Source organism: Limulus polyphemus, unplaced genomic scaffold (genome assembly GCF_000517525.1).
Source record: "Limulus polyphemus unplaced genomic scaffold, Limulus_polyphemus-2.1.2 Scaffold233, whole genome shotgun sequence".
Classification (NCBI taxonomy): Eukaryota; Metazoa; Arthropoda; class Merostomata; order Xiphosura; family Limulidae; genus Limulus; species Limulus polyphemus.
In genome coordinates this window covers 623,060-645,121 of record NW_013665843.1, presented here as the reverse complement: position 1 = coordinate 645,121, position 22,062 = coordinate 623,060, and the positions used below count along the sequence as shown (strand labels likewise).

The window sequence follows — 22,062 nt, the reverse complement described above, 5'->3', positions numbered from 1 at the left end:
TTTTAATATCTGTACCTTTTATTTTACATGCGCATCTTCCTCTTTTTCTTTCTGGATCCCGCTCTGTGGTAAGTAGTGCCTGTCCAGGTATACCTAAACTAGTCAAAGCCACACTGTAAGGCCACAATGACTTAACAATTGTAATTCCATGGCCACTAAACACACACTGCTGAGATGGGGTGTTCCAGAAGATCTCTTGTAGGTTTATCCTCACAATATGTTTGCTTCATTACTTTGCTCATCCTGGACCGTATTCATTGGTGGACTACACGGGTAAAGCAGAAAGGGATAGCTGCCCATCCTTTCCATGCCTTATATTGAATAAATTGGTATGCTCTGCTTTTCAAAATAGGGTTTTATGATTACCTGTTGCACTGTCTTGGGTGTTGTCATTCCTCTGGACTCTCCACTACACTTTTTCCCACTTTTCTTCTAGTGGAGTTTAGGAGTCCTTACCGCTCTCTAGTTCCAAGCTGCTGGGGTGGTAGACCATGGAGGCATTCCTCCCGAAGGAGAGTTGTCCTCTATTTTATATATCTTAAGAGTGAGCCATCAAAATTGCAGTTCTCCCCTTTTATTGAGATCCATCATCCTACCCCCACGTGGATGTTGGTTCCAAGTGGCTGTGTTTTGGACTTGGAGCTGAACCAATTAACATTAGTCCTCACTCATTCATTACAGATGTCTCTATTCCCTTACTCATTTATACTCTTGTTACTCCATCTGTGTTGTGGGTCATGGTGGAGGTACTTGCAGATTAATACAGTTCTTTCTCTTCCACTATCTGTTGATGTTCTTCTTATTCCGAGGATGTTACGGTGCTTGGGGTGGTTCCTGTCATTTTGACTTTGAGTGAAATGGGTTACATTACACAGACATTTTATTGATGCCAGATGTTGGATTCCTGAATTGATCAGTCAATTTCTCACATTGCTCTCATGTGTCCCATTGATAGCTTTGGGGGGGGGGGGACGAGATTCCCTCTGGTCTCATGAACTTGAGGTGTAGACAGTATGATTCTCTGGCTGAGTTTTTATTGTAGTTGACTTGCTGCTGGTATGATCCTCTTTCCTACCCCCCACATGGAGGTCGGTTCTTGGTGCTCTGGGTTTTGGATTGTAGCTGGTGGTATGATCTTTTTTCCCACCCCCACCTAGATGTCAGTTCTCAGAGGCCAGGTTTTGGATTGTAGTTGACTCATTCTACCTCCCGTGTGGATGTCTGTTCCTAGCAGCTTAGGTTTGGGATGTATTTGACTTGCTGTGTTCAGTCCATTGTGCCCTAGCCCCTCTACACCTGGAGACACATCCTTTTTACTCTCCCCCACATTTATGTATTATGGGGTTGAGATTCATGCATTGTGTGGTTTGTGTCTGCAACACCTTTTTCCACACTGGGTGAAGAGTATACCTGGTACAGAAGTGGTGCAGTTTCCTGCATATGATCTTCGACTCTGAAGATCTCCTCTTTGGTAGTTTCCTTCAGAAGCTTTCGAAGGATGCTTCTTCCCTCAGACCGGTCTCTCCACCTGCTAATTGTGGGATTTTGGCTATTTATGTGAGAAGAGGTAATATATTGTATTTCTAATTTTCCTATACTGAAAATGTATTTCCGATAGGTACTTACCTCCACTAATACTTCCCACCCTTCCTCCCCACTGAAAACTGGTGCTTCCATTTTCTGCCAAAACTCGAAGTGATAGTTTTGTACAATTGAATAGAGGGAGTCACATGCATCAAAAGAGTATGTTGCACTCTTCTTGTGGGGGGTTGTCGCATGATGATTTTCATGCGAGACTCATTGGAATCAGTCAATTCCAGATGGGTGGGAGCTTCAAGGCTTGTGGCATGCGCAAACAAATTTTTCATATAGAGGGTAGATGAGCTATTTATGTGAGAGGAGGTAAATACCTATTGGAAATACATTTTCAGTATAGAAAAAATTATAACTTCTAGTTAGTCAGTCTCTTAAGCCATTCAAGCAATGTGCTGTTTCTAATGACAGGGCAAATAGGATTTTAGATTGTATCCACAGAAATATTATGTACAAGTCTAAAGAGGTTATAATGCCATTGCATAGGTCATTCATTAGGCTACGTTTGGAGTATTTTGTTTAGTCTTTGGCTCCTTGTCTCAGAAAGGACATTGAATTGTTGGAAAGGGTTCAAAGGAGGGCTACTAGGATGATACCTGGGATGGAAAGGTTGTCATATGAGGATAGTTTAAGATATCTAACTTGTTTTCTCCTGAAAATAAATAAGAGTTAGAGGATCTGACTGAGGTAATGAAGATTGTTAAGGGAATTGATATTGTTGATTCTTCATCTTTTTTTGTATTTAATTTTGAGAATAGTAAGGCTAGGACACACAAGTATAAATATTGGCCATAAGGAAATCAACTTCAGCTAAGATAGCTTAATTTTTAATTAGTGTGTTCAGTCTTTGGAACAGGTTGCATTCAGATGTGGTAGATGCAGTTAGTTTAAGGAAAAGGTTGATAAATATTTGAATGATAAGAGTGGGCTTTGATTGTTTTTATTTTTAAGGGTTTAGTTTAATTTGGTGTATAGGACTGCTTAGATGGACCAAAGATCCTTTGCTGTACTTGAATTTTCTTTTATAAGGATATGTTAAAATCTCTCTATTTTCTTGAAAGAAAAGCATAACATAAAAGAACATTGGGATGATTTGGCCTTTCAAGGCCTTCATTGCACACCCCCTTTTGAGGAAAGTGTAAGCATTTAAATACAACCTTTGTGTTTGAGGAAATCATTGATTTCCCCTCTCAAACTCCTGATTTGGCATTATGGCATTCACTACTGCCTATAGCAACTCATTCCACACGTCAATCACCCTATTAGGAAAATAAAGCCACACATGAGTCTAGGCTGGCTTTACCAAACTTTAAACTTGTGTCCTCTTGTCCTAATATAACCCAAAGAAATCAGAGACCTTTCAATCCCCCAGTTAGTCTAATAAACTTCAATAATATTGCCTCTTATTCTTCTGTGTTTGAAAATAAGAGATTTTAAGGTTAGAAAGGGTGTACTTAGGTTTTCAGAAATCTTTTGATATGGAGTCACATAAAGTTTAGCCTCACTTGTAGTATTGTATAATTTTGGTCCATGTAAGAAAGAATATTGACTTGTTGGAAAGAATTGTTAGGGTGATACCAAACATGGAAGGGTTATGTTGTAAGGGATAGGTTAAGAACTCTGACATTATTTTCATGACTATATATAGATGTTAAAGATTTCTTTTTCACCAAAGGTGAAATTGAAAAAAGAATCTGTGACATAAGGGCCAAATGTATTCCTCGATTGGCTGTGTATACCCTGCTGTGGACTGCAGTTTTGCCTATTCAAGGCTGGTCAGCAAACCCAAGAAATACAGATAGGCTTCACATACCTAACTTAAGTTACTGTATATTGAAGTAAAAAGTACTCAAGACCCCAGAGATCTAATATTGTTTTCAATTGAAAAAAGAATGGTAAGATGTGATGTAACTGAAGTTTGCAAGATTATGTTGGAAGTTGATAGGATAAAGGTCTCTGATATATTTGTGCTGTATCCTAAAGACATTATCACACAACTTTTAAGATTTTGAAAAGAGAGGCTAGGCTCTAGTTAACAGTTTTTTGTTCTCTTTCTAATAGGGCAATTAACTTTTGGAATTAGTTGTCATTGGCTGTAGTGGAGGTTGCATTCTTATAGGAGTTTAAGAGGGGGAATAAATGAATTTTTGAAAAATATGGTATTTTAAATTAAGAAAACTAAAATAAGATCAAGAAGTAAGAGAAGGAAGTTTAAGAGAGGAATTAAATCGCCAAACATAATGAACACTTTTACTGCCATTAAATCGCCAAACATGATAAACACTTTTACTGCCATTAAATCACTAAACATGATAAACACTTTTACTGTCATTAAATCTCCAAACGTAATAAACACTTTTACTGCAATTAAATATCCAAACGTAATAAACACTTTTACTGCAATTTAATCTCCAAACGTAATAAACACTTTTACTGCCATTAAATCTCCAAATGTAATAAACACTTTTACTGCCATTAAATCTCCAAATGTAATAAACACTTTTACTGCCATTAAATCTCCAAATGTAATAAACACTTTTACTGCCATTAAATCTCCAAACGTAATAAAACTCTTTTACTGCCATTAAAGCACCAAACAGTTTTTTGCTGCCTGTCATTAAAGTACATTGAAAGAAGAATTAAGAAAAAAAAGAATCGATTCAAGAAAAAATATTGGAGATTTGCAGAAGTTTTATAACTGCAAAATTCTAGGATATTTAGAAACTGAATTCATAAATGAAAGGATCACATCAGCTGCACCTCATTCTACATCCGCCCCCCCCCCAAATTTCAACCTAAAGCACCTTTAATTATGGAATAGGAGAACCCATCTGATTTGCACCTGTTGCTAATAATACCACTATGCCATCTTTCTGGACTTCCAGTTATATTGCTATGTTATCCAGTTCCATAATTTAACTTACAAGTTCAAAATCATTGTCCAGTTGAGGAACCAACAGATTGTGGAAAAGTACTGTGGGATGCATATCAGGCTCAGTTTGAAATAATTTCTAAAGTGATTGGATGGAATAGTGAACAACAAACTTTTTATCTTGTTGCCCACTTAAAAGGACTGGCATTAACAACATTAATCAGTCTTCGGGCTGAGAGAGAGCCACGACAGTTATCAGATATTGTTGACTTCCTTATCAAGTAGGTTTAGAGTGATGCACCAGGGAAGTTTCCAAAGCAAAGTTTAGGATCAGATTAAGGAGGGATGAGACTTGTCCCAATTCGAAGAGAATATGGAAAGGGTTGCCCAGTTATTTCATCTGGATGTTTCATGTGAAGTGATGGATTATTAAGCATGTGACCAATTTGTAGAGGCCATATTGGATGAGAATGCAAGTTAGGCTAAAGCAAAGTAGGTGCACATAGTTAAAGGAAGTTGTCCAATTGACAATACAACTTGAATAAGTTAAAGTTGCAGATAAACAACTACTGTAAATTCACTGTTCAAGAATTATGAAGTTATCAGATCAAATAGCACAGAAACATCAAATCTCAGGAAATATTAAATCAGAATGGAAGAAGTAAACCACATGACAGATGGTGGTTCAACAGTAAACTTAAAAGGGCATATTGTTAGGAAATGCAGACAAAAGCTTTTAATTAACTGTTTACTCAGGATGGAGGAAGTAAGCCACAGGGCAGAAGTTTTTCTAATGTAACTTAAAAGGACATATTACTAAAAACCGTTATAAGTTTGGAAAGCATGGACATTACATGTAAGACTGTGATAAATCAGTCATTGAAAATGAACCAAGTAGACAATATCTTGAGGATGAGAATACTTCTTCTGCCTAAGTAGAAGTAGGGAATGTGTTATTTAAAGAAACCAGCTCACAAGTCAATGGATTTATTGATGGGAAGTCTTTTAGTATATTCATCAACACTGGTTTTGTGGTTACAGTTGTTTGACCCAGTCTGTTAATGAAAAGTGAAAAGTTGCCTCCAAAGATGAAGAAAGATGGATTGATGTGAACAGCAAGTGGTCATAAAGCTCCAGCAAGAGGAAAGTTGGAAGTCTTTTATTGTGGAAAGCATGTTTACACTGCATGATGTTGTGGATAGTTGACATTGAAGCAGAATGCATGTTGGGAACTGACTCCATGAAAGAACATGGATGGAAGGTTAGACTAGCATCAAATAGTTTCTTATAAAAACTAGCAATCCCCCTGCACTACATGACAATTACACCACCAGAGATCAGACCTCAAGTTATAATGGTGGTTACACAGGATAATGAAGAAAGTTGACCTGGAGTACAAAATAGCATGATATAGAGAAATAGGTGGTCCAGTTCAAGGGTCATCACTCATGATTGTCTGTGGAAGGATGATGATGGGAGAAAACCAAATGTTTAACTCCAGTAAAGAAGTAAGTCAACCTGCTGGATTGCCTAAGATTTTTGTGAATACCACTTCCAGTGTATCAACAAGGATGGACCCACTAGTGATTTCCCTCTACCATCTACCTGGAGAGAATTACCCCAATGATAATACAAGAAGTAATGGTAAAGGACAAGAGGTCTTCTTATATTTGTACTTTTAGCTATGAAAGAGAAAATAAACAAAAATATTTGATGACAAGACAATTCAGACACTATAAGTCAGTAACAAGAAATACTGCCTTGTTGATCAGTATTAAGATTGTATTTTGTTGTTTTGTATATTTCAGCATTAATTCAGTAAGTGTAATGCATCACCCTCTCATGGCACAACAGTGCATAGGGTGGAATTTTTTTCTAGGACAACTGCAGAAATATATATAACTTGTGAGTGTCTTGACTGGACAAATCCAGTCAAATATTATAAGGAAATCATGTTTTTGTTTTATTTATTATTATTAAATCCAGTGAAGCCATGATGTCTCTGCAATTGTTAAAGACTGTGTTGGACCTTATGGATTACCATTCACAACAGAGGTATTTGCCTAAGTGTTAGCTAAGCAGGTAACAGATTATAACCCACCTGCTAGGTATGCCATCTGGCTTGAAGAATCACAGGATGTTTGAGGTTATTGTAGAAGATAATTTCATGATAGAAATGGGGCATATTCCTCATAAGAAAGTTGACATAATAGAGTAACCATGGTTAAGTAGACCAAAGTAGAGCAATGAAGAAAACCTGGCACTTCAAGTTACTGATCTTGATGAAAACCCAAGGATGGTTAAGTAGAGGTGTATAAAGGAAGATGTTCTTCTTAAGATTGACTCAGTCATACACTGTTAGAGAATTTAGAAGTGGAAACCAGTAGGGTGGAAGAATTTGATTGGTTGATGTAGTAAATGAATCAATCATCAAATGAACCAGGCATTTGCAAATCCATATAAATCCAAAATTGAAGGGTGCATTTCGTGGGAATGGCTACAGCTTTCAGAAAGTATTGGCAAAAATGCTCATCACACCAGGAACATGATAGCCTTAAAGGTGGACATGTTGAGAATTAAGCTAAAGAACTAGAGTAGCTGCAGCAAAACAAAAACTGTGAGAATTAGTACTGACCTGATTGTTGATGAATCTAGCACAATAGAGTTGTCTAACACATTGGTGGAGAATAATGGACAGAAACTTGAAACAGGTACATTGAATAGTCCAAAGTTCTAACATGTTGAAATGATCCGTTACTTCTTAAATATTCCAAGAACTCAACACGTTGCCCCCAACCCTTGTAAAAGGCATCTGTGAAAAGATGAAGTTTGAAGCAAAAATGAAGAAAAGGAAATCCTTTTGTCATGATAATGGATCTAAAGTCTGAAATCACTGAAAAGCAATGTCCCATTCAAGATCAGTGTGCTCTGAAGGAATGACTTTGTGAAGTGAGGTCATTGCCCACAAAGTAGAAAGGATGTCTTTGGCAGTAGGTGTGGAAAACAGAGAAGAAGTTTTTCTTGAACCATTTTGATTCAAAATCTCAAGTGTACCAAATACTGTGTTGATATTAAATGGGATCTGGAGTTGTATTTTATTCACCCAAAAGTTGTAGCTAGTTTGGCAGTCAAATGCGGAAGTGTAAGAGACTTAGTGGGGGAAAAAAAAGTCGGAATAAGCCATTCATCTATGTAAAAGTGAAAGTCAGTGTTGAGGTAATGGAAGCCAAGATGTATGGAGCCAAGATCAATTTGAAGGGAAAGGCATTGAACTATTAAACCACCCACTGGTGGCAAAAAACAAAAATGACAAGATGGATGAATAGGGATGTATTTCTACCGTCATTTAATGACCTCAACAAAGAAACTTCTGTAACATCTTCATGATTTCCATTTTGAAATGTGGTTTATCCAGGTAAAGATTGAAACAGGTCTTCATTCTTCAATATTCTTTGGAAGTAAAAAGAAACAGGAGTAAAAACATAGAGATGCATGAAAAATGATTTGTATTGTTCACTTGAGAACAAGATCAAATACTTCCTGATCCAGAACTTGTAAACAATGGTATCAGAAGGAAGAGGAAAGCAGGAGGACAATGACAAAAGTGAGAGTAAAGACCAAATTCTAGAATCTGTCAAACCCAGTGATCTCAAAGTCAAGGGTCCCACATATGAATAAATGATCCCAGAAAAAGTCAGTGAGTTGGTTGAAAAGACACTTTACCTACTTGAATGTTAGGGCACTTGAAAGGTATGAGTAGATGTAGCAGGCATCAACTGAAAAGAATGTGATGGGGGTAAGGCAAGAGAACAGATATTACTTGTTGGTCATTTTGAAAAGAGAATATGACAAGAAGCAAAACAAGATGCTCAAACCCAAATCAACTCCTGTTGGCACACTTCTTCTGAATTTAATAACAGTTCAGGTTAAATACTTGCAAAGACAAATCTGTGCAGGAAATAGAAACAGTATCAATGAAAACTGCAAAGTAGATATTTGATCCCAAGAGAATTGGGAAAATGAGAATAGCTAATAGGTAATAATTGTGCAGAAGGAGAAAATTTTCAAAGCAAGACAAATCATATCCTGCATGGCAAAAATGGGTGAGTTAAAGTAAAAGATCACATGGGTCCCCCTCCTCTTCCTTGATAACCAATTTGAAGGTCAAGAACTTGAGAAATAACATGGGTAGTGGAATATGAAGTCTTTTAATATTTCACTAGTTGCTAAAAGCATCAGCAACATCAAGAATATTAGGAGAAGGTTGAAGAAAGAGAGAGTCAAATACTGAACTATGACTAACACTTTCAGGTATGATAGACACTGGTCAAGATTCAAAATAGATTTTAACCGAGAGAAATGAGGCAGTAAAAGCTTTTTCGCGATTAGGGCTAGCAAATATCCATGCTCTGCAGATATTGGAGATGATTAGGCCTGAGAAGAAGATTGATATTGTTCAGAATCCTGAGAAGATGGTCGATGTTATGAAAATTGGGTGCCTAAAATTGTGAAACCCACGAGGGACACCAGCAAACAACTAATAGCCGTATCTTAATCAGTTATCACCCTGCACACTAGGGGCAAAGTGCATTAGTAAGGTGAAGTTTTTATATTATTGTTGAAAGTACTTGGATCAAAATTAACATTAACTTCTGAATTCCCTATAGCAAATGTAACAATGTAACTGTCAATGAAACAAGATCTGGATTGTGGAAGGAAAGCAGAGCTTGTATACGTCCTCCTGATACAAGTGCAATAAATCATGTGGAAGAGTAGAGAACTATGGGTAAGCTGATGTATACTCTGCATTGTGTCAAGGACATTCAGATTTTAAGTCTTATGTTTCTTGATGGGATGAGACCAACTCTACAAGAAAAATGTTTTTGGTTTTTCAGAGGTAAATCTGCCTGTTTTGGAAACATTTTACACATTATTATTATACAATCTTAATAGTAACAGTAATTGGAACAAAGTGGCATGTTACACAAAATTACAACTGTCACCTGTTATTTTCTCTACAAGTCTATATCTAACTGCTGGTTAACTAGAAATATACTCTGTATATGTTGTAGCTCAGCATGCATGGATATTTTGTTTGCAGTGCCTTGTACATCTCTTCAGAGAGAACATAGTCATATGAACTACTGTTTATTATGACATTTATCTTGTACTACTACTAGTAGTAGCATATGTATTGGAAGAGAAGATTGTTCATAATGTAGTTGTAATTAATATTTGCAATGTACAGATTATGTGATTCGTACATGATTAAGTGATAATGAGTGATATGCAATGGATTATTGCTTATTAACAGATGCTTCCATCTGAAAGTAACAAACAATACTAGATTGGTTCCTTCAAACAGGTAAATGTAAAAAACTACACATGGTACATTTATTGTGTAATTACAGTTTATATGTACTAACCACTGTCTAAGGTTGTGTCTATAACTCTGGGGTAGAAATGGAAATGAGAAATGCATGTAAATTTTTTTTTATTATTGTTATAGAAAGAAAATGTTTTAAACTCAAGAGTGTATTGCCTTAATCATGCATGACTTATATGATATTTGTTAAATTAATTGTTGGAAGTAATCAGTGAGTATTATATTAAATGAAAATATTTTTTCTTTTTCTTTTTTTTTTGTATTTTACCTGAAGCTGGTGTTTGTGCTAATTCTAACATTTTTTCTAAAAATACAGGATGGCGAAAGCCATATAAAGAACACAAGGATGCCTTTACAGAGAGATCATTGTCTGTTAAAGAACCAATTGGTATTTTTAAACAGTGGTTTAATGTTGCCTCTGAAACTCCAGAAATTTCTGAAGCTAATGCAATGACACTTGCAACATCAGACAAGTTAGTATTATTTTTGTTATACTTTAGTGAAATATTCTGCATGTTGTTTATGTTTAATAAGTTAATAGTGTTGTGAACTATGTTTTAATATTTTAATTTATACATGTGATGTCTGACATTTTCTAGATACTTTTTTTTGGGGGGGGTATTGTAATAGTATAAAAACACTAAAGAGTTGGTATTTATCAGTGAGTTAGTCAGTTAACAAATGAGTAAGCGAGGATTTAACAGTGGCTCCATTTCGGCTGGCTCAACCATGGTTCATGCTGCTCTGACCTTTATCTGTACAACCTCCCCCATCCTTACTTCTGTTTTGGTCTTTGCTCCATCAATCTCAGTCAGACACCATTCATCCAGACGTCACCACCCTCTATCTTCACACATGGCTTTTGTCAGGTCCATTCCTTCAGCCCAGGGACTGACTCCATTTGTTGCATCTTTCCTTTCCAGATCCATGTGATCTTTTTCCATTTGCCAGAAGCGATGGTCTGCCTTCTACCTTCAGTCTCTTTGATGTGGTTTCTGTCCTTCTTACCCTTCCATTTCTCATCTTTCCTAATTCTTCATCTGGTTGTTTGACAAAGGTTTGTCAACTTTGACTTGGTCTTGCTATCAGGTGGTCTTGTTGATCACATTCTGTTTCTCCTGGTTTCATCTGGTTTTGTCTTTCCCTGTCATTTTCCTCCTTTTTCTGCTCATTTGATTTGCTTGATTGGGATCTCATTGTGGTCCATTATGCCTTTCACATCATCCCCATGAACCTTTGTCTTCATATTTCATTTACATCTCTCTCTCTCCAGGTCTATTTCCTTCCCTTCCCTGCTTGTAGAGACTGGCTTTGCTACTCCCCATTAACTCTCTCAGCACGGGCTCAGTCAATTTGACTGACCACATGATCTCTTTGTACTTAATTAAAGTCTTCATAGGTCTTATACTTCTAACTTTCAATATAGTGTGTATATCTTCACAAAATTTGGCAGTTTTCAGTTCATATTATAAGTCTTTCTCATACAAAAAAATCATATTTTTTAATCAAGTATTTTTAATAAAATAAAATAAAGATTTGTCCATTAATATATTGAGTATTTGTCTGAGTGCAAAGTAATTTTCATGTTAAAATTAAAAATGCTTTTCCTCATTTCATAATTCTAAAATTTCCTTTGCGTAATACCTAAAACCTCCTAAATGCATTTCAAATTTTTTTTTTCAGTAAAACTTTATAGTTTATCTGTTATTTTATCTAGCCTTTCTCAAAATGAGATCGGTCAATTTGACTGACCTCGTAACCACCAAAGAAAAAATTGAAATAAACCTAAATTATCCTTTTTTTTTTTTTTCTAGAAAGGCTTCAAATTATAACATGAAACTACAGTATACATCTACTTATTATTATTTTTTATTGTTGCCTTTTGAACCATGTCTAACTACTATCCATGCCATTATAAGTTATAAATCACTCGGGGAATGTGCAGCTCACGCTATGCTATTGAATTACATTACCTGGAGCTGCTCACGTCTTAAATAACTTAAAAAGATCCATATTTTTAGATTTTAGTTACTTTTATAATAATAAATAAAGAATAAATATGAAAAACAAGAAATAAAGTACTTAACCAATCTTTTTTTCTTGCTCTTGGGTTTTCGAAGAGAGTTAACTCTAATTTTTTATACTATAGATAGTACTGCACTTAATGATTTTTAATCAATTAGATATTGCACCAAAGAATATAGACTAATAACATGCAAAAAGTAAACAAATTCACTTACCTCTCAAAATTTTCCTAGCTTTCTAACTATGCGACAAGAGCCGTTACAAATTCATCGAAGCTAGTCGTTAACTTTCCCACAGGAACATTGCTTGTACTCTGAATGAAATTGGAATTTAACGATTCAGAACACTACATTATATAATATGTCGTTTGACAGATGAAAACTTTTACTTTCTATTGCTTTAAGGTAATATATTATGAAACATAAGAGAGAACTATCAACGAATTGTGAAAGAGAGGATGTGATGTGGGTGTGGCAGAAGGGGTCTGATTTTCTATTTGATAGCTTTGTAACCAAACAAAATTGAAGGCTATAAAAGTTATGATTTGTTTGAGCATTAACAATTTTATAGAGAGTATTTTACATTTAATTTCGTACTTTTTTGAGGAGTGGTGGATAAAATGACATGCTAAGAGAAAATGTGGCATGTGGGTCACATTAGTGGAAATTCAGGATTTTTTTTAATATTGCCTTGTTGAATTAAGGAGTTAAAACTTCTATACAATTAAAATATGGATTATTAGCTATAACTGTATACTATAAACAAAAAGTAGTTCAATAAAATTTTGAATGTAAGACACTAAAACCTTGTGTCATGTGCAGTAAAGGGTACTCGGAGTGATAGGGTTAAAGGGACCATCTTATGCATTATATGCAAATTGTATTCAACAGCAATAGAAACTTCTTTGCAAGCAACAGCTGGATACTCTGACTGGAAACATCTGCAAGGGACTTTAGTTTGTACAAAACAAGCTCACTGCATCAAAGTTGCATCACCAAATTTCTTATTTGTAAAACCAAAAGCAGATGAATCAACAATACTTTAACAGAGCTGATGGAGGCAGAGGAACAAATACTGGCACCAAGTTCTAGAGCATATTCTTTCATTCATAAATTTTCTCTCATCAAGAAGGCTAGCATTTAGAGGAAGTGATGAAGTAGTTGGTTCAATGCATAATGGCGATAACTTAGGAATACTGGAGCTATTGGCTAAGTATAATACATTTCTTAAACACATTAAAAATGTCAAGTTCATAGAAATCCCACACAAAGAAGTTCTCACTGCCCTTATCCAGGAAATAAGTACATCCACGTATTACTCAGTGTCTGTTGATTCTATTCCAGACATATCCCATATGGATCAACTGATAATAATCTTTAGATGCATCCTGTATGATGGCCCTGTTGAGAGCTTCGCCACATTCTTACCAATAAGCAAAGAGTGTTGTAAGAATTCAAGATTGCCTTTGACAGTTTAACGAAAATGCATCCTATATGAGTGGCAAGTATGTTGGCATGCAAGCCTTGATCAAAAAGAAGAACCCATTAGAAGACTATGATCCCTGCTTTGCTCATTTGCTCAGCTTGATTGGACAATGTGCTGTGGACTGCTGTACTGAAGCTTGTTTGTTATTTCCCTTTGTGTAGAAGTTTTGTGTGTTTGTGTCACCTTCAACGTGCCTGTGAAGCACCTACACAATCTGCTTGAAAAACCAGGGTACCAGACAATAGAGAGGTTATCAGATACAAGATAGAGTGTCCATTCTGATGCAATGTGAGCCTTAAAAATGGGGTACAAAGTCATAATGCAAGTCCTTACATTCATTATAGACAATGAGTCTGAAAAGTCTCAAGTCAAGAAGCCTTTATGTTACAGTTGGAACAACTAGAAATGGGTATAATGAGAGAATTATGGAGTATTATCTTGGAGAGGTTTTATAAGACAAGTCGTTCATTACAATACTCCTAAATGGATGTCAGTACATTTAAAATCTCTTGAGACATTTGTACAGGAATTACAAGATTCATTTTCCAAATATGAGGAAAAGGGTAAACAAATATCAGGATGTGAGACACAAGGTTGAAAGATCAAAGAAAAGAAAAAGAAATACATGAAGGGGATGCTGAGGACAGTGATTTTTTTACCCTGTACTCAATATAAAGCTCAGCCTTTCTTAAATAATTGACAAATTTTCTTTTGCATCAGACAACAGAGTAGTGGCTTATGAAAACATCAGTCCAAGTCTACAGAGGACCTCTGCAGTACCACCAAAAAGATAATTAGTACATATCCTATTGACTTGGAGAGTTGCACAGAGGAAGAAGTTGTTCAACTTGCCATCCGCTGCTAGGCAGAGTTCACTGAAAAACCATTAGGATCCAAGGAACAAAGTATACTGAGAATGATATGCAACCAATCTCTAAAATCAACTTTTTCAAAAATCCTGATAATCTTAAGACTGTACCTGTGTCTCATGTCAAACAATTGCTTGGGAGAAAGATCATTCTCAATGCTGAAAAGGGAGAACATACTTCAAGAATGTGTGCTAAGACAGGCTAAATGCATTGGGACATTTGTGCATAGAAAATTACTTTTTAGAGTCACTTATTACCAAACAAATCATAAATGCCTTTTCTGCAAAAAGAGCCAAGAAGACAGTAGTTTAACCAAGTACAGATGACATTATCTGTTGTGACTACTGGCCATACTGTGTGTGTACCAATGTGATCTAAGTGTGTGTGTGTGTGTGTTTATGCATTTGTTAGTTTGAATGTATTAGTTGTTGAGTTTATGTATATGTGGTTTCTTTCTAGGTGTTTTTTTTCAAATTCAAGTTTGTCTGTGTTAGAGCACCACTTTTTATGTTCAAGAAACATCTAATATTGTTAATTAATTTGTAGACAAGTCTTGCAGATATGTAGGTGTTATTTTTCATTGTCTCCTAAAGTAAAACATATCTTGAGGTTTAGTTTTGTTTACCTTAGTCTTTAATCACAATCATAATAGCCCCAGGCCCATCTGACCTTTAATCAGCTCCTGGTAGTGACATGAGCGTAATGATGTGTTGAGGCTCCAAAATTGTTTTAACATAATGTTCTCAACCTCAATGTAATGTTATGTAAAACTACAAATTATTAACTTATGAGAGCTGGGTGTGGCCTAGTGGTAATTGTGCTGGACTGTGGATCTGAAAGTTCATGGTTCATGCCCAGTTGCCTTTGTTTAGTTTTGCATAAAAATTCTAAAAGAAGCAAAGAAACAAATTATTGGTAATAAAGATATCAAACATAGTTAAATACATAGAGCTTAGAAATGAAATGTACAATTACACTGGTAGACAAAATCAAACTTTTTTTTTTCTTATCAAAGATGTAAGCACACTCTCTTCTAAACCAGTTTTGCATGCTGATTCCAAGTCTGTTTTTGATTTTCTTCTAGCACATCTAGTTATTAGATTTTAATGTTATTAATTTCAGTTAACGTTACAACTTTATTCATTTTTCAGTGTAATTCCCATAAATGTTATACACATCTTACACTTGGTTAATTTTATATAGTACACACTTGTGAAAAAAGAAATGTACAACAACTTAAATTATAATTAACGCAATAACCTTTCAAATTTGATCGGTCTCATCGCGAAAACTTGACATGCAAGAGGAAATCCAAAAACTGATTTGGAATCAGCATTCCAAGAGCTATCTAGCCCACCTATAATTATATCTAATGAAAATGACTTGTTGACCAGTGTTATTACTAGTAATTACATATACTTTTTGTGTAATCATTTCAAATCAGCCATATAGTACATGTGCATTATTCTTTTTAAAATTATAGGTATATTTGAATATACATTGTATATATTACAAATTAAAAAATAATGCTTGGAAATAAGCATATGGTTAGACATTTAGTAATTAAAAAAAAAAATGCAAACTCCCTGAGTGTGTGAAAATGTGCATTTGCTATCTTCAGACATGAACTTACTAATAATGGTGGTTATGACCATGCATGCCCCATGTGAACCTTTATATTATAGAGTAGCTTTGAACATGCATGTTCTGCATGATATCTGTTACTTGTGTGTTTTGATTCTGATATTCCTCTTCAGTCACTCTCTGTGGTACTTTACTTCTATTGAAAGTTGAGTAATTCTGCTTACTGTTATTAAGTACATTTTGCAAGAACAGAAATTGTCAGTTTCATATGATCTCCTTTATTTTGTCATAATTAATAAGAAACTTTAACTTCATTACTATAACACATTAACAGTATTATGCCTGATAACATGTACAAATTTTTTATTTCAATAGGCATGGAAAACCCTCGGCCAGAATTGTTCTTCTTAAAAGTTTTGGAGTAAAGGGTTTCACTTTCTTCACTAATTACAATAGTAGGAAGGGTCGTGAACTGGTAAGTTGTTAAAAATATGGCTATTGTTATCATTAAATAAATAGTCTTACTAAATGCATAAATAAAATTAATAAGTTAGTTTCTATATATATATATATATGTTTTATGAATGATTTTCAATCCATGAAATTATGTAATTGACATTTTTGGAAAAAGAACTTTGTTACAAGATTTGCAAAAAGCAGTCGTTTTTTTTTTTTTAATTTATAAATTCTTATTTTGTTGAGTCAGATTTCCATAAAACTGAAAATAGATTTACTGTCATGAGAGCTTGTCATCTCCTCCTCATAAGGAAACCATATTTATTAAGATATTCAATAATTATGACAAAATATCTTCACAATCTATTAGATTAAGGTTGGTTTTTGTTAAGTAGGAAGGAAAACAAAGTAAAGGTATAGTCATAACTTGTTAATTGCTAGAGACTGTGTAACAGAAGATATCCACAAAATTCGGGTTGTGGTTTTTATCCAAGCATGGTTAACTGTTTTGTGTGTGCAGTCAATTCGGTCTCAAACTAAATACTTGTGTCTTTTGCTTTTAAGTTACTGGGTTTCCTAGTGGTCACAATTAGAGCTGGGTGATAATGGTACTTACCAATTGATTAATTGACAGTTTCAATAATCAATTGGGACACCATGCCTCCTGCAACACATACAAGCAAAAAAAAAAAGTTTGTACTACCATCTAAACTTTTACACTAATATGGTATAAATTTTTCTATTTTATTATACAGTGCAATTTTTTAAGGTAATTTTCACCCTGATTCAAATAAGAGATTTGTTCTGAAGGTCCCCATTTGTACATTTGGGAAAAACAACAACATATGTTTGTCAACAAGATATTTTACAACAAGTCTTATGGACATTTCTTACTCGGTGGAAAAATACCACCATGCATTCACCATTGTGTATTTTCAACTATGCAGTAACCCACACTAATCTTCTGTAAATCAAATAAACTGATAAATAATGAAAACATGCTTTACTCTCATGATAAGGGTAATAATATTTTTATTTAAAAAATATTACAAATAATTAAATAGCCAGTTAGATAATTTATTTGTGTACATTGTTTGAATAGGATAAACAAAAAACAGTATTCACTAAAGATTTGAGCCATCACAATATTTTGCAATTGCTACTATACTCACTAAACATTAAACTTGTCTGATTTGATGACAATTTTATTTGGAGAAAATGATAAAAGAAAAAACCTCATGTTTTCAAACATTGTACCTCGATAAAATCCATAGTATATGTATTAAAAAATTAAAATGCCGTATTTAAACAAAACACCAAATGTCAACAAAATACCTTTACTAGGTTTTAAATAATCTCCAGTTGTGTGACTTTGTTTCATACTGTGTGGAAAAAACAACAACATATGTTTGTCAACAAGATATTTTCCAACAAGTCTTATGGACATTTCTTACTCGGTGGATAAATACCACCATGCATTCACCATTGTGTATTTTCAACTATGCAGTAACCCACACTGTGTGTGTGTGTGTGTGTATATGTGTGTATATATATATATATATATATATATTCCTGTGTCTAGGAAAGATTCTTAAACCTCATGATGACAAACCTTCTCAATATTGTACGTTTGTTACAGTGCTAAACTTTTAATAAAGTTTTCTTTGTTACCCACTCAACCCATCTCTAAACTGTATAAGCTTAACTTATCTCAAGTTATCTGATCTCTTCTCATTCAAACATATATAATTTAACACACATACACTTTTGCAATTCACAAATTTACAGAAACTATAAAAAAACATAAACCTATATATTTATTCTATTAATATGAAATAGTCTAATTCTTGCTCTACCCAATTATTTTTTTAAACTTTCAAAGCTTTGTTTTATTGGTAAATGATTAAATCACTTAATGTGGTGCCATAATAAAAATAATTATTCTTTTGGATGGGCAGGAAAATACTAAAAAAATCAACAAGTAGGTTGTTTTGTTTGCAGCCAAAGCTCTTTGCAACTGTACAGAAGTGAAAATATTAACTTCTTAGCCTTTTTTGGCTCTGAGTTTTGTTCAAATACAGACTTTTAGCTCATAGCTCCATGTCTTGACCAAGTTGAGGTCTAATTACAGCTGCAGCTATTGAGTATTCTCTTTTGTTGTTTCATTAATTGTACTAAATAAGTATCAGAATATGACAAAATACGAATTTTATAATATATTTGAGTTAAAACTGATTAAGTACTTAGAATTAATATATAAAATTATGTTAAAAGTTTGTAACAAAAGTATGTGAAAATTTAGAGGAAGTCCTGTCTTTAGGTACATTAATGAAGGAGTAAGCTATTTTGTTCATCACAAACTATTGTACATGAAAGTTTATCATATATGCATGCAAAGTAGTACAAAACTTGCAACAACCTGAAAATAGTGCGATTAATAGCATTCCACAGGTTTCTCGAGGAAAATAAACATATAACTACTTTGTGACATTTTATAACAAGAAATTTACATATATAATGTTAACAAACCTTATGACCCTAAAAACATAAGTAATAAAAAATATTAAAAACAAGACTAGTTTCAGCTATAGGCTTACATCATGAGTAAGTTAGTTGAATATTTCATTCATTGTTGGAAATAAAATTATTTTTCAAAACACATGCAAAAATTAATACATGATGGTACTAATGTTCATAATAAAATAAGATGGGGAAATGTTGAAGCTTTTGTTGTTGTTTTTTAATACTTATCACTACTCACAGCTTTAGTAATAAAATCAATTAACTTACTAAATCATAAGTAGCTCAGTTGGGATGTATTCCAACAATTTCAAACCATATATCTTTATTTATAGTAATGTGATTGATGTGAAAATAAAAAAAAGTTAAAGGCAAACATTTCAAATATTTTAATTAGAATTTAATAGTTAGAAGTTATATTTAGGAAAAAAATAATTATAAAGTCTACAACTAAATTCATATTTTAGTGTTTATAAACAGGATGTCTGTTTCAAATTTTTTTAAAGTCATCACTTATACAGTCATAACACTTGTGTTTTTGTAAAAACTGTATGTTATAAGTGCAGCAGGTGTCCTAAGCAATACTGTCTGAAGAAAACAAATCTCTAACGTCCAGAGCGCACACATACACACAAATTGCTAGTGTTTGAAAAAAAAGCCAAGGAATGAAAACTTACCATGGCTATATTTAATTGACATTCATGTTGTTCTATTCATTTAAAAATAATAAGTTATTGGATGAGGCTGTAAAGGGATTGTTCTAGACTCCAACTCTGTTGACTTCAGAAAAACTGAAAAAAAAAAAGCTTTTATGATAAGTAATAGACCAATCAAATAAAACTCTTGACATCAAACATTTCTCTTTGATGCTATTGGCTGTATATTCATTTCTGAGAACAATATGTGGAAGGGGTGGGAGTTTCAATCCCCTAAATCCATGCCTGCTTACACAACATTAAATAATATAGTTATTAATTCTGAAAAAAAAATGAATAGCGATCTGGACACCCTAGGCCCCTCCCCCAGATCTGCACCTGCTTATACAACATTAAATAATACAGTTCCCAGTTATAAATTAGAAACATAACACAATGTACAAAAAGAGTAAATTTACATTTTATTCAGTACTTAACTAGGCAGAGTAGTTATTATCAGTCAGTTGCCTTCCCTGTAGTCAGCAGTTCAAAATCAATAGCATTAGTAGCTTTGCAATACCAAAGACACAATGGGGAAATTTAGTGGCAAATCAATCTCGAGACCCTCCAGTCATGAAGCATCTCCTCCCACACACACACACACACACTGTAGTTAAACACAAAAGGCTATCTGTACAGTGACAACAATGTCTATCAAAATCCAGTTTTTAGCATTATAAGCCTTCAGACTTACTATTGAGCCAATGGGGGAACCATTCATTATGTAACTTTGTGCTACATACAAATGTAATGGATATTTGAAACAATTATAAACCCTAATTTTGATTAGTTGATGATTTTTGTCACAGTAATCAATTAATTGTAATTGTTTATTGATTGCTTTAATTTTATTTAACAAGGTAACAAAATGTAAAAATTATAAACTTTTCAGTTTAGCTTAAAATTTAAGAAATAAAACATTTAAACTTTCACTAACATCGAGCAGGATGTGAAATATGACACTGATCATGTGCTCTGTACATTAATTTTACGGGAAACAAGTAATGGGCTCTTACTGTATTTTATTGCATTTTGATGTGGTATTATTGATTTTAATTTTTTTATTTTATTGTATGGTAATGATTTCTCTACAGTTAGTGTAAAGAAGATAAGAAATAGAATATAAAGTTTTGCCAAAAAAAACTTTTAATATTCAAATTGGAGATCCTAGAGGTTATACAAATAAAATATGAAAACTGTATTACAGAAAGCTTACGTGGAACGGGTATTATTATATTTCATATTCATACCTTTATTGGCTATCATTTGTAAACATTACAACTTTTTTTTATTCTATATTTAATATAACACCCTCTAGAAGACCTTTTCTGTGTACAGGTACAGAAAAGCAGCCATGTGTGTCAGTTGTGCAGTTCCACAAATATGCTGGTGTTTTCTTGAGAAAGGTACAAAACCATTGCTATTCTTGCTGAATGAACTAGTGTACCTTTGTTTAGACTAATAAAATAATACTGGACAATAGATGCATGATAAAGTTAAATATATGAATATGTAATACCAAAATAAGAACAAAAAGTAGCAATAAAATCTTGCTGCCTAAGTGGATCCTAGTGGGTTAGTGGTGGGCAATACCACCAGTTCAGAGATTTATGTATTATTAAACTACTCACAGAGTATTGATATGCTCCTAACAATAAAAAAACACAAAATAAAACAAAAAACTTTCACATCAGTTCCTGTTATGTAACAGCACTAAGGTATGTGCTAACTTGTTTACTCTTGTATATTTTTCGAAAATTGTTCTTGAAAAAGTTTTGTATGAGGTATTTAAGAGCTATCAAAGTGATATTGTGCATTAATAAAGGGTGCACATCAGAACTTGGCAGTTTCTAAGATGATATGGTCATCATGGCAACCAGAAACTATTATGACATTCTTAAAAACATATTTAGGGAGGTCAGATTAAAAAGCAGAAACTAAAACTTTCATTGATAAATTGTTTTCTTCCTGGAGTTTAAGTCAGTTTTTAATATGAAATAAGTTATAATATGTTTTTTTGTTATTGAAAAAATACCAACTGAAATATATATACAGAGTATCATGTTGTGATTCCTGTATGTGGTGAGGGGAACTCCCAGGGAAGGTTCTGTATCTTCAGTGTACCTCCTTTGGGATTTGTGAAGGGGAGGAGAGAATCCTGGTGGTTGAGAGGTGTCATTGTTGGGTCAGTTTATATCAGTGGCACTTAACACATCACTTTGACCTTGAATTTCTGTAGATGGGTGGCCTTGTCCTGTTGGGCTAGGGTCAACCAGTGTTGGACATTGTGTCTGATACTGGTGTTTGGGTATAGTGCCCACAAAACTCTAACTTCTCTACAATGCTCTACTTTAGCATTGTAGTGCATCCATGGTGGGTGGGGGTCAGTGGGCACTGAAGTTTCTCCATTTTTATGGATCCTGCACCCAGTGACACAAAGAAAAAACTAAAAAAACTTGTTGATAGGAAAGCGACCATGTTTGGAAGACTGAACAGTAGACACCACCCCAATCTGTACCTGTACCTCATTTTTTCATTCTGCATTCTTAGTCTGACAAACCTTTAGAGCAAATATCT

At 34.0% G+C, this 22,062-nt stretch overlaps 1 protein-coding gene across 4 annotated transcripts in view; it reads left to right on the top strand.

The window, feature by feature from the left end:
* Positions 1 to 22,062, top strand: part of LOC106478621 (pyridoxine-5'-phosphate oxidase-like) — a 74,415-nt gene that overhangs the window by 13,671 nt on the left and 38,682 nt on the right. For 3 of the 4 annotated variants that reach the window (XM_022382241.1, XM_013939176.2, XM_022382240.1), the window contains exons 2-3: positions 10,168 to 10,324; positions 16,190 to 16,289. In XM_022382241.1, coding sequence (XP_022237949.1) covers positions 10,302 to 10,324; positions 16,190 to 16,289 — 123 coding nt within the window. In that variant the 5' untranslated portion in view covers positions 10,168 to 10,301. Of the gene's footprint in view, positions 1 to 9,313; positions 9,363 to 10,167; positions 10,325 to 16,189; positions 16,290 to 22,062 lie in introns of those variants that run through there. The other variant, XM_022382239.1, reaches the window with a different exon arrangement.